At 42.9% G+C, this 13,138-nt stretch overlaps 1 protein-coding gene and 1 long non-coding RNA gene across 2 annotated transcripts; one reads left to right on the top strand and one right to left on the bottom strand.

Moving 5' to 3' along the window:
• Positions 1–167: 167 nt before the first annotated feature.
• Positions 168–7,607, top strand: LOC118311304 (fizzy-related protein homolog). Its single transcript, XM_035635052.2, has 14 exons — positions 168–325; positions 1,611–1,684; positions 2,144–2,272; positions 2,464–2,527; positions 3,128–3,258; positions 3,351–3,436; positions 3,537–3,720; positions 4,164–4,229; positions 4,492–4,594; positions 4,754–4,938; positions 5,045–5,278; positions 5,454–5,558; positions 5,917–6,009; positions 6,125–7,607. The coding sequence occupies exons 2-14, from the start codon at positions 1,616–1,618 to the stop codon at positions 6,164–6,166; spliced, it is 1,491 nt and encodes a 496-aa protein (XP_035490945.1). The 5' UTR covers positions 168–325; positions 1,611–1,615; the 3' UTR covers positions 6,167–7,607.
• Positions 7,608–7,774: 167 nt separating this feature from the next.
• LOC118311305 lies at positions 7,775–9,079 on the bottom strand. The gene is made up of 3 exons (XR_004793962.2): positions 9,049–9,079; positions 8,746–8,934; positions 7,775–8,623 (listed from the first exon to the last, which is right to left on the bottom strand). It is a non-coding gene; the product is annotated as an uncharacterized LOC118311305 (long non-coding RNA).
• Positions 9,080–13,138: the final 4,059 nt, after the last annotated feature.

Raw genomic sequence — 13,138 nt, forward strand, 5'->3', positions numbered from 1 at the left:
GTGCGCGCGCCTGTTTATATACAGTCTATGGCGTGTGTGTGTGTGTGTGTGTGTGTGAGTGAGTGAGTGTGTGTGTGAGAGAGAGAGAGAGAGAGAGAGAGAGAGAGTGTGTGTGTGTGTGAGAGAGAAAAGGAGACACGTTTCCTTAGCAACGCAAAATGTGCGATTCAAAAATCGTGACGTCACGTCCTTCCCGTGGTGCTTAGCGATCCCGTCGGCAAAAGAAAACATTTATGCCTCATATGCTCTGTTTTTAAAGAAAGAAACGGCGTTAAACAAAACCATTTCCACTGGAACCGACGCGGCGAGGAAAGATAAATCCACGGTACGTGACTGGAAGAGGTTGTCGCGGCACAGATGGTGTTAATACAAGTGTAGATGCTAATACGTTAGCGACAAACAATGTCGCTAATGTGCTAGCCGGACAGCTAGCGTATTTTGCGATGGGTTAGTCAGCTGAGCTAGCGTTAGCATTAGCATAGCCGTGAATATCGTATATTTTCATTATTTGTAGTGTTTTTTACACCACAGACTTGTAAAAGACAGAGTCGCCGTCTAATTCACCACCTCAAAACATAGTGTATCGGATTCATCCCATGACCATTTCCATCATTTCTGAAGGCGACTGTAAAGTTTTTTTTGTTTGTTTTTTTATTGTCCACTTTGATGTGAACTGAACGACTGACAATCTCTAGGTCGTCGTCTGATTACTGTGATACTCATTTGTCCTATGATGAAATGATATGGCTTGTCACTCATCTCTCAGTCAGCGGTCAGTTCAGTAAGCAGTAGATACCCGATTTATTTTTTTAAATGTCAAAATCATTCTGTGTTGTAATGATGAAACAATTTGCGTATTAATCAATGGGTTTAAACTAAAGAAAACTAACAACAAAACCCGTTCAGATCCAATCATTGTTTAAGCAAGGCTCATTCTATGACAACTCAACGAGGGCCTGCCAGCTCACGTCATGGATCTTCTTGAAATAATACATGTATAGACTTCTATTAAATTCATGGGACCTTTCAAAACGCCATAGCTCTACTCCCAACACTGTTTTAGTTATGCTTTTTAGAAGTTTTGCCTTTTTCATCAAATTGTGATTGTGATTGTGTGTATTCTAAGCCTTACCAGTTGCTTATTTTTCGCTGGATTGGGTTGACATTTGTACTGCACATCCAAGACACCCTAAGGTTAATGTACAACATGTATTCATGTAAATAGTTGTTGCTAAATGTTTACAGTAATCAAGAAGTTTACAGCACCTGAATGAAGAATCTTGTCACTCAAAATAAATATTGAGTGCCACAGCTCTTTGCTTTTATATGAGTAAAAACTCACTTTTTATGACATTTTGACTCTTTATTTTCCTAATAAGGATTATTTTAATTTGCTTAAAATTTGTCATGGGGAAGTGTTAATGTTCATTGCCGATATGTAGAAGAAGTAAAGAAGTTATGTTACTCCATCATCATTTTAATATCTTTTTTGGAAATAGCCACATGATTTCTTTGAAGCAAATATCAGCCATCGACGTGGCAGAAACTCAATTCATCGTATACTTTTATGATTGTGTATGTATGATTGGAACACCTAACATGTTTTTCAGGCATCATGGATCAGGACTATGAGTGCAGGCTGCTCAGGCAGATCAACATCCAAAATGAGAATGCAAGCCCCATAGTAAGTCCATCACGTCCCCGTCTGTGTACACTAACAAACCATATATCCTATGGACCAATAGTTCTTTAAAAAAATAACATAAATTGCAGGGACAAGGCATACAGTCTTGACTTATAGCTTGATGATTGCCCCTCCCAAAGAGGATTGTTAAGTAGCAAAGGACTTAGGATGGGTGGAGAGTGTGTAACCCTCCATGTGTTGGCAGAATAAATACTTTAACAGGCCTGTCTCTTTCATTTGACGGTGTCACTACTAGTGTTGAGGGAAAACAAGACCTTACCAGCCAAATGACTGGGTTATGTGAATGTTGCCTCCTGTCGTTAACACCTCCGTCAAATGCACCATCTGCCCCCTAAATTATCTTCCTGTTTTGTCATTAAGTTTTCAAATCACTGAACTGGGCTTGTTTGTGTTTGGCCTCCAGTCAGAAAATGCTGTCTTCTCTCCTCCCTTGTGTAGAAAGCTGCAGGAGCCGTGCGAGCTCTGACACCCACCAGCTCCCCCCTGTCCTCCCCCAGCAAGCATGGCGATCGCTTCATTCCCTCCCGGGCCGGAGCCAACTGGAGTGTCAACTTTCACCGCATCAATGTGAGTCTGCCGCGAAACACCCAGGCCACTCGCTGTTTTTCCTACCAAAAGAACAGTGGTCTCAGGATGGTAGTGCTGATTATTGCAAGGAAACATTATGTACCAGCATTTTTCTTCATTTTGTCTGTAGTTGCTTATATAGATTCAATTTGGTTAAAATTATTATTAATTTGTTCTCATTTTTTTGACAGGAGATTGAAAAGTCACATAATCAAAATAGGAAAACCAAAGATGGCACGACAGACAGCAACAAAGGTAAATCATATGACACATAATGTAATCAGCGCACTGGCACCAATATTATGAAATATTCTGCTTGGCTATTGAGAGGCCAGTGCATCCTTCTGTCACTGCTGACATTTGAACTTTAAACTTCATCTTTGTGGCAGTTCAGCTTTTGCAAATGCATGGCTGTTAGTTGCTTTGTTGAAAACGCTCTTAATATAAGTGTAATTTAATTCACAGCATGTTTAGGTTAAGTGTCACAGCCACTGTGGTGATGGTGAAATGGTAGAGTTGTTGCCTTTCTGGTATGTTGTGTATTTTTGGAATCACCTGTATTATGACTCCTTCACATACAGAAATGATCATGTGATAATGAATTACCCTGTGCCTCCCGAGTCCCAAGAACCGTTATTATTCTTTGTTGTCTCTGGACATTTAGTGGGAGTTTTCAGCTCATTGTGACAGGTATATGTGTTTGGACATAAGAACTAAATGAAGCTTAGTGGAAAAACTCTCCCTGATCTTTAGAGATTTGAGATTATCTAAGAAATTGCAAAAGGGATTAGATTGTTTGAACTTCATAATTTCAACAGCCTGGTTTGATTTCTTTGTTACTTCCTCCACCTTCAGCGGATGGGCTGGCTTACTCGGCTCTGCTGAAGAACGAGCTGCTGGGAGCAGGTATCGAGAAAGTCCAGGACCCTCAGTCAGAAGATCGCCGTCTGCAGCCATCCACTCCTGCCAAGAGGAGCCTTTTTAGTGTAGGAACAGTAAACATAGTTTTAACTTTGTATACTATACTAGTTGGGAAATGCTTTTCCTGCATCAGTAATTCTCTGTTTATGTTTTGTAGTACTCTGTCAGTGCAAAAAGAGCTATGCCAGAAGAGGATGGGAACACAGTTTCGCCCTATTCTCTATCACCCGTCAGTAGCAACAGGTAATACATTTACCCTGCTACTCATCAAATGTTAGTGTTGTAATTAGTTAAGGGGAAATAGAGCATAACATTCCTCACTATTTTCTGTTGTGCATTGCAGCCAGAAACTTCTACGGTCACCAAGGAAACCTACGCGCAAAATATCCAAAATTCCTTTCAAGGTTCTGGATGCTCCAGAGCTACAGGATGATTTCTACCTCAACCTAGTGGACTGGTCCTCTCTGAATGTGCTCAGTGTTGGACTGGGTACCTGTGTGTACCTGTGGAGCGCCTGCACCAGCCAGGTGTGTGTGTGTGTGTGTGTGTGTGTGTGTGTGTGTGTGTGTGTGTGTGTGTGTGTGTGTGTGTGTGTGTGTGTGTGTGTGTGTGTGTGTGTGTGTGTGTGTGTGTGTGTGTGTGTGTGTGTGTGTGTGTGTGTGTGTGTGTGTGTGTGTGTGTGTGTGTGTGTGTGTGTGTGTGTGTGTGTGTGTGTGTGTGTGTGTCAATCTGTTGGCACTGAGCAAAGCAAAGAGACAAAGCAGGCTGAAGAAGGACTTCACTGTTGTTACAGCAATCAAAGAGTATACATTTTTCTCCCAAATAAAGTTTATAATCACACTGTATCTGTAAATAAAGGGTTTTACTGGCTCTGTGTCCTACATATTAACTAAAAGAGTATTAGAATGTTATCCAACTGCCTCTTGGATGTCCATGTTAATTCTGTTTCCTCTATTCTTCGTTTCTGTAGGTAACACGTCTATGTGATCTTTCTGTTGAAGGAGATTCAGTAACATCAGTGGGCTGGTCAGAGAGGGTGAGTTTTTCAGTTAGCTTTTATCATCGATGTTAAATTAATCCAAAATAAATCCAACAGCGTATGAAGTTCAATCTGTACAGGAAAACCATGAGCCACTTTCAAGGCTGAACAAGGCTCACACTTGATGTTGAGATGCAAATGGATTTTTGTTCTGTGTGCTCTGTCTGAACCTTTAAAAAACTCCTCTTCTTTGTGTTTGAAGTCACCAGAGACTCTTCACATGTCAGTGCAATATTCAAAGTGTGCTGTTTATCTTCAGGGTAACCTGGTGGCAGTGGGGACTCATAAAGGCTACGTACAGATCTGGGATGCTGCAGCGGGAAAGAAGCTGTCTGTACTTGAGGGACACACAGCCAGAGTGGGTGAGTTGAGAGAGGCTGGAGAGACGGGGGCGGAGATGGTTGCAGGAGTGGAAATATCACTACCTTCGTACGTTTTTCACGCCGTTGTTTAGCAACAGCTCTCATTCATGGTCAATGAATCATCTTCCCTTGGATCCGTGTTTCATTCTCCGCTGCCAGGTGCGCTAGCGTGGAATGCAGACCAGCTGTCATCGGGGAGTCGCGATCGGGTGATCCTGCAGCGGGACATTAGAGCCCCGCCTCTTCAGTCTGAGCGCCGTCTCCAAGGACACAGACAGGAAGTCTGCGGGCTCAAGTGGAGCACTGACCACCAGCTGCTTGCCTCGGGGGGAAATGATAACAAGGTGCACAGACAGAGAATCTCACCTGTACTTCTCTCAGCTGCACATCTGAACCAGGATCCGCTTTAAATGACCGCTAACTCTTTATGCTCATTCTGCTCGTCTGCAGCTGCTCGTGTGGAACCACTCGAGCGTCCTCCCGGTGCAGCAGTACACCGAGCACTTGGCTGCGGTGAAGGCCATCGCCTGGTCTCCCCACCAGCACGGCCTGCTGGCCTCTGGAGGCGGTACCGCCGACCGCTGCATCCGCTTCTGGAACACTCTAACAGGCCAGCCGCTGCAGTGCACCGACACCGGCTCTCAAGTCTGCAACCTGGCCTGGTCCAAGCACACGAACGAACTGGTGAGTCACCTGAAATCTTTGATTAGGACAGTGCTGCCGTGAAGTTGATACACATTGCTAATTGAGGAAAGATGGGATTGTTGTTGAGCGTATTTGAGAGAAAATAAGCACGTCCCAAACTGATAATGTTTGACTGAATCTCATATAGTAAATAATTTTATGATTTTTTTTGCAGGTCAGTACACACGGTTATTCCCAGAACCAGATCTTGGTGTGGAAGTATCCCTCTCTAACTCAAGTGGCCAAACTTACAGGACATTCCTACAGAGTACTCTACCTGGTCAGTATACTGAATACTCTGTGTTTATATATTATTCTGTCGGCAGGACGTTGTCCCAGGGTTACAACAACAAACTAAGACTGAAGTCATATACCTGGAAAAGATGGATAACACAGAAATGGGAAATAAGAAAAATAACCATGTGCTCTCTAAAATGAGAGAGTATTTAGATTTTTCATCTATTTAAATGTGAAGGTTAATTTAAATCGAATATACTCTTGACAATGAAAAGTCAGAATTTTTTTAATTATCAAGCATCCATGGGAACATCCTTTTCTCTGAGCAAGTGTCAGCAAAGCCACCCACACAAGAATGGTATTAAAACAAATATAAATGTATAATACCGAGTTGTGTGCAGGCCATGTCACCTGACGGAGAGGCCATTGTGACGGGGGCTGGAGATGAAACACTTCGGTTCTGGAACGTCTTCAGCAAGATGAGATCCACTAAGGTATTTTCTCTTTGTTCTCTCTCATATTAAAGTCTTGTTCTTTTGTTTTTTTTGTACTTTCCTCTGCTTGTTATTTGTTACAAAGTGTATTAAAGTTTTATTATCTGTCTTTTAGGAATCTGTATCGGTGCTGAACCTCTTTACAAGGATCCGGTAGTAAGCAAGACATCTGTACCACGAGGGAATAAAGCCGGGAAGGGAATTTAACTTTGCATGTTTGGAGCTGTAAGTTGGCCCCTTCTTTGAGTCTTCACCTCAGTATTCTACAGAGGACCTCCCCTCGATTGCCCTTAGTTTTTTGAGCAAAGTTGTGTCGCTGGACTTTGGAGAAGCAGGAGAGGTGAGCAGCAGGTCTAGGGCAGAGGACATGCATTCAATACACATAGTATTCCACCCCCTCCTGAATAATGGCGGAGCCACCGCCGCCGCCTCCTACGGACCAGAGATCTGAGGACGAGGAGAATTTTGGGCGTTGTTCCCCCGTGTGAAATGTTATGTTTTGTTTACAGACTGACGCCGTGCATACCTGCCAAATATTGAGTTTGTCCTTTTTGATTGTCTATTTATTTTATTGAGGTTTTGTTTGGTTTTTGTTTTGTTTTTAACATATTTTAACACATATTCTTACTAGTGTGTTTGTTTCAGTAGCTACAGTAGTTTTCGGTCTGATCTGTGGATAATGTCAGTCTTTGTTCAGGTTTACACAAACATCTGCGCTTGTCTTTTTGTATTTTACTGACAGGCAATAATATCTCATGTACACTGATAACGGATTACTTAACACTGTGCCATCCCAAGAAATGATAATGGTGTGACGAATGGGCCTGATCTCCTTTTTTATCAATGACGTTAAGTTAATTTTACTCTAATGATATGAAGCCGTATAGTTTCATCGTTTCTCAAGAAAGCAACTATTTGGTAACACTGTACTTTAGCACAGGTGCTTACAGAAATAATCCAGATGAAAATTAGGAGATTTTAAAGTGACTTGCGTGGAGGTTTTCCACTTATCTTATTTCTCTGCTGTCTTAAATGGAAATCAGGGGGCAAGGAAAAATTATGACAAAAACATTTTGGTTTCTGATTGTAGTTTGTAAGTGCACGGTAAAAAGACATTTCAAATGAAACCAGACAGCGTATCGCTGTTCTGTGCTGCATTCAGGCTCGGGGCACTTGTAGTTTGCTACTTCAGACCATTTCCGTGTTGAGAAGCTGTGCTATTGCTTTTTTTTTTTATTATTTAATTTTTTTTTTAATCCCCCCCAAAAAATCAGCATCTATAGCCTTTTCTCCCAGTTTGGATTTTTTTTTCCCCCCGCTGTATGAATGTTTGAGTTAGCTAGTGTGCCACATTTAAATGAATGCTATTTATTTGTGCTGTGAAAGGTTCTTGTACAGAGGAGGATGTTTGTTTACTAATGTTATCTGAGGGAAGGCGATGGGCAGTTTCACTGTTAAACTCTGGAAATGTACTTTAATGCCACTTCAAAATCAAGACGATGCTGCCAACTTGAATTACAGAAAGAATGTTAAAAAGGAAAAAAAAAAAAAATTTCTGTACTGAGAGATCATCAACAATTAAATTACCATATCTTGTATGTTATGTCGTCACTGTTTTATTGACCCATTACTAGAGAGTAAATGCCTATAAAACAGTCCACTGATATGAACCACAAAAAGACTGAAATCTGGTTGTTTGTCTCTCGATACTTTACTTCCCTGTCCGCGGTACTCAACCCCGTGTCCAGTTCATTCAGGTAAATCTTTAGCAATGGCTCACAAACATACAGTATACTTTGATTTATTTATTTTGCTTTTAAATCCCAACAGGCCAAATAATTCCCTAAAGTCCCAAAAATGTCTTTTCTAATTATATATATTTTTTAAAAGGTTTGTTAAAAGTCATGTATGAATTAAAAACTTATCTTTTTCTATTGATCTATTAGATCTTAGCTTTTTTCTTCCATAATTTTGTCATGTTTTGGTGTTGTAAGAGACCTGAAAGCTATTGTATGTCACATAACTCGCATAGTTCACATATTGTGCAGAATCATGTGGGCTTTTCTTTAAATTTTTCTCTTCTTTTCAGAAGAGAAATCAGCCGATGTGGTTTCTTGTGCTGTACAAATGCAAAGTGAACACCAGGGGGAGCCCTCCTGCGAGCAGTTTCAACTAACCCACTCCTGCTACAACACCTATGTAATCAACATTTGCATGTTACCTCAAAGGTGAGAATCAGATTAAAAACTCACTGGAGGATTATCCCACCAGCAATGTTGGTAGCCAATGTAACAGGCGATGAGGAAAGTTAAACATCCCAACAGATGGCAAACATCCCCACAAGGCATCTGGTTTTAGTTAAAGATCATATTTGTTAGAACGAGAGAAATTCAACAGCCACAAAACAATCCCGTCTGTAAATATTTATCATATTCCCAGTCCATCCCACGCATGCATGGTTTTGACCCAGAGCATGAAGAATAACAAATGTCCACCAACCTCCCAGAGCTCCCACACGTCTGCTGCTGCCCCGTGGCCTCTCCAAACCCACTCTTACACATTTAAACAGCAAATGGATTTTTGTCAGTGTAAACAACAGCTGGAGGAGTTGTAACTGGAACACACAAGGGAAAGAAGAAAAAATGAAGAATACCAATGTTAATTTCATGACTTCAAAAACTAGAGGTCTTTATCATGAATCTTTTTTTTTTTTTTAATGAAGATCGGGTACCGTACATGACTCAGCTTCTACAATCACCATAGAGAGCCCGAGCCTTTCTCCCCTTCAGACTCCATTATAACGCCTTCTAAATAACATGCATGGTCCATTATAGTGATCAGATAAATCATTTGAATGGAAGACACATTCAGCACAGTCTTCCAGCTCATATGTGGCTCTCGGTGGGCAGATGTTAACATTAAGCCCTGAAAGAAGAGAGGGGAGAACAGAGGGGGATCACTAATATGCATAATCCCACCTCCTGATGTTTCTATCAAGAGGCACAGAGTGAGATGTTCGTTATACAACTAAAGCCTCACAACACAGAGAGCGTGGATCTTCCCCCAGGTTTCTCGCTAAGCCAGACTCTTGAGTTGCATTGATAACCAGCCTACGGGGATATCAAAGGAACAAGGCCTTTGTGATAAGTAATAGTTGCAGCCACCCAGGCTCCTATTGGGTAATTTCCCTGGGAGGGAACAGAGCACAGACAGGGTCACTCGTGTGCCTTATGGACAAACAGACACTATAGTCACTCACCCCTGCAGCACCGTGGCAATCATAAATGAGTGGGGTGTTTTTTCCACAGCCTGTAAACTGTAAGGAGCTGTCGTCTAGCAGGTGTCAGGGAAGATGCTCTGATTTAAATAGCTCACTCAGTGGGGAAAACTGATCACAGAACAACATAACATTTTAGTGGTGGCGGATTTTCACGGAGCCTTGGAAGATTTTTTGGTGAAATGTCACACACGACGCTGAAAGCTGTGGCAAAATGTCCTTGTCCTGGAGTCGTCCTCTGTCTTTTTTTTTTATGGGAACGGAAATGACATTGAGATGGTCCTTTAATTAACCCCTGCTGTAATTACTGCTATTGGTTAATATATTAATAAAAAACATGGTTCCAGCATCAGTACGTGAAAGTACTCTACACGGCTCTGCAAATATTAACAGTTGCTTCCTTTGCTCTGAATCTCCCTGTACACTGAAAACCAACATCACTGTGGGCTTTGTGTTCTAGTTACTAGTTGTTATGTGGAGCCCTGGATGTAGACTTGACAACATGAGACTAACATCAAAGATTTTTCATGTTTTTCTACACATTTCTGGTTTTGTAATAATTGGCAGCATGGTGAGTTTTTTTTTGTCATATTCTAAGTGAGTATACATTTATATATATACATATGTATATAATGTAGCCGTATACTTTCATAAGGTAGAAACCACCTTTTTGTCTAATTCTTGACAGTGATTTTTTAATACTAAACATTGCTACTGTGTGATTAGTGATTTTCAGGCAAAACAATCACTACTACGAATAATAAAAAGTCAAATCTTCACATTTTATTTGGTTCATGGTATAGAGGGGGGAAATGCTTCCGAAGCGTCCTTGTCACCTCTATTGACTGTGATAATGCGGTTACTGTGGTTCAATATAAATCTAGAACTGTCCAACAGTGATTTCAAACCAAAACTCGAAATTTTCAAACTTCAAATCAGTGCACATTTTTGATAACTCTCTGGGACTCTGCAACCACTGCCAGACTGTCAAGGAGGTAACAGCATCATTAGATATTATTGTTGTTCTAGCGAGTCAGTCTAATGTGGCGGAGTGAGAAAATGATACAGACACGAGTTCTGGTTATTATCTCCTTAACTGCAGAGGAGACTTCTGTCGAGTCATCGGAAACTTCCTCTCAATAGACACAAACTTACCTGGAGGAGTTCTGGTTTGTTCTGTGCATCTGGACGACATGTCTTTGGTGTAAGCGCTTTTGAGGTTTCTGCAACGTCTTCTTCTTGGTGGGAGCTGCAGAGATCCTTTTAACTGGACTCTCTGATCAGCACGGAAGAGTTCAAGAATAGCAATAAGGGTTATTTGTCCTATTTTGAACATTGAATAAGTCCCCTTTGTAGTTTGCTGTGTGTCTAATGTGAATAGTTTGTTTCATGCATTCATCATTTGTAAGCTGCTATCTTGGCCAGGACTCCCAGGATAGATTGAATAAAAAAAATGCAACTCACACATGACTTCAGCTTTGAGGACAACGCTTCATAAGGGACTGTTTGTTTTAAATATTCACACCATGCATCTTTTTTAAATGCATTACGTTTAAATTGTTGTGTGAGTGTATTTACTGCATCTGACGTTTTTGAGGGGATCTTGGAACATTTTTCAAATGAATATGTATCAATGTAAAGCGTGTGAATATATATTTGACAGGAGGCTAAATTGCCAGTTGTATTTTCAAAGCAACTGCTTTCATTTGTTTTACAGTTGTGGCTGAGCAGTTTCCACAGACCTGAGGTTTGTTACATTTGACTCCTGTTGTTTCCACTGTGCCAGTTAATTGGAGGCCTAGTCTTGAAGTCACGGTTCAGCTTTAATTCAATCACATCCGAGCTCTCGGGACGCATGACTTCAATTGAGCATTGTTTCTATTTTTTTTTCTTTTTTTGTGGTTGTCCAGATCAAGATTACGCGCCTCAGAGCTGAATTCGAGCCTGCAGCCAGAACCCGTTCAGCAGAAACCAAAGTATTTTCCACCGACGCGCGTCCTCGGCCGCCATACGTTTTATTCATATGCATCCTCAACCTTCATATAATGTAATTTAGCTGCAGCTTATGGCCGCACCCTCAACAAGGTCTAGGGTAGAAAAAGAAGGGGGGGGGGGGGGGAGCACGTCAATTGGCCTCCTCCTCGCAGTCGTCACTCAGCAGCGACCCGCCTCCTCCTCGTATATAACCACACTGCTCCGTCCCCCTCCAGCCTACCCGGTAACACGGCCGCAACCATTACGCGCAGCGCGCATGGGAGCGCGCACCGGCTCCGGCTGTGGCCGAACTCCCCCGGAGGCCCGCGGGGGGAAGCGGCGACGTGGGCATCACCTGTTGTTCCCGTCGATGAGCGGTGAGTCCGGCCCCGGCGCCTCTGGCCCCCGAGGATTCCTGCAGCCCGTGTGTGTGTTGCAGGAGATAAATGTGATTTCAGTGCATTCATGCTGCCTTTTTTTCCTTTTTTTTTCTTCTTCTGCAAAAAAAAGAAAGAAAAAAAGATATGATATGATGCAAAAAGCCATCGACCGTTAAACCAGAAAAGAAGGAGCTGGTCAAAGGGAGATGAGACGACGGGCTCTGCCTCCTCTTCCTGCCTCGCCTGAAGGTGGTGGTGGGAGGGGGGATGTTTATCATGCCATTTTTTTTTCTTCTTTTTTTGTTTGTTGTTGTTGTTGCCGTGATTTGAAAAAAAGAAGAATGAAACCGGGCTCGCTGTAGACCCGGAGCCGCGTGTCCACAGACGGCGTGTGTCGCATGTCAGGGCTGTTGTCGGCGCCACGTCCTCCTCGGAGGGAACTTCGGTGCAGCAACAGGTGGCCCGTGGTTTTTCTTCTTTTTTCCTTCTCCTTCTTTTTCTCGCGGGCCGAAATCGAGGCGAGATGCTGAGGAGGAGGAGGAGGAGGAGGAGGAGGAGACGGACGGGGAGCGGGGAGCGGGGAGCGGGGAGCGGGGAGCGGGGCGTCATTCAGCACCGACACACTGGACAGCTCCCACGTCGAGGACCATCCAGTCCCGTCTCCCTGGCATCTGGACGGAATCATCGCGAGCTCATTCCTGGGTTTTATTTCTGTTTTAATCACGCCGACATGTCTGCTGAGTATTAACGCGAGCCGCTCAATGAGGCTGCTGTTTGGAAACTAAACCGACGGTCGATACGTGGCACAGGCCTGAATGTCAGTCCACATGAGCAAAAGCAAACGAAGTCATGATTTTTAATCGGCGGAATACTGAAATGACTTTATTGAACATTATTGGCCATCTGTTTCAGGGGTCTCCTCTTGTTGCTCCTGCTCAGCACTCCTCTTTTCTCCAGTTTGCACTCAATGACCCCCCCCCCCCCTTCCCTCCTTGCTTCCTTCCTCTCTTCCTTCCTCTCAGTAAACTGTCCCCAGCTTCCCATCCCCCTCTTCCACTGACTCCCAGTCTTGTTGCATAGCTACCAGCTCAGAGGAAAATACTAGAGATGCAGGACAATCTGTCTGTCTCCTCTCTCTCTCTCTCTCTCTCTCTCTCGCTCTCTCAATCCACTTGTGACTTATTGGAAAGAAAAAACACAAATCCCGGAGACGTTGTTCTGCGTTCGCCTTTCGGTTCTCTTGGCTTTTCCTCAACTGTGCACAGTTTTCAGAGGTTCTGTTAATTGCATTTGGTGAACAGGGTTTTTCTAGGTGCTGATCCTCGTTCTCTCTCTGTTCATCTCCTCCTCCTCCTCCTCCTCCTCCTGTCCCCTCTTTTGAGAGGAGCTGAAAGGTTAGCATTACAACAACAAAGGGAGGGAGGAATGTCACCAGGCTTCAGAGAGAAATGGGTTGAGGGAAACACAGAGACGGGAAGTGTCTCCATCTCCGACATTT

This window comes from Scophthalmus maximus, chromosome 5, assembly GCF_022379125.1.
Source record: "Scophthalmus maximus strain ysfricsl-2021 chromosome 5, ASM2237912v1, whole genome shotgun sequence".
In the NCBI taxonomy this organism is placed as follows: Eukaryota; Metazoa; Chordata; class Actinopteri; order Pleuronectiformes; family Scophthalmidae; genus Scophthalmus; species Scophthalmus maximus.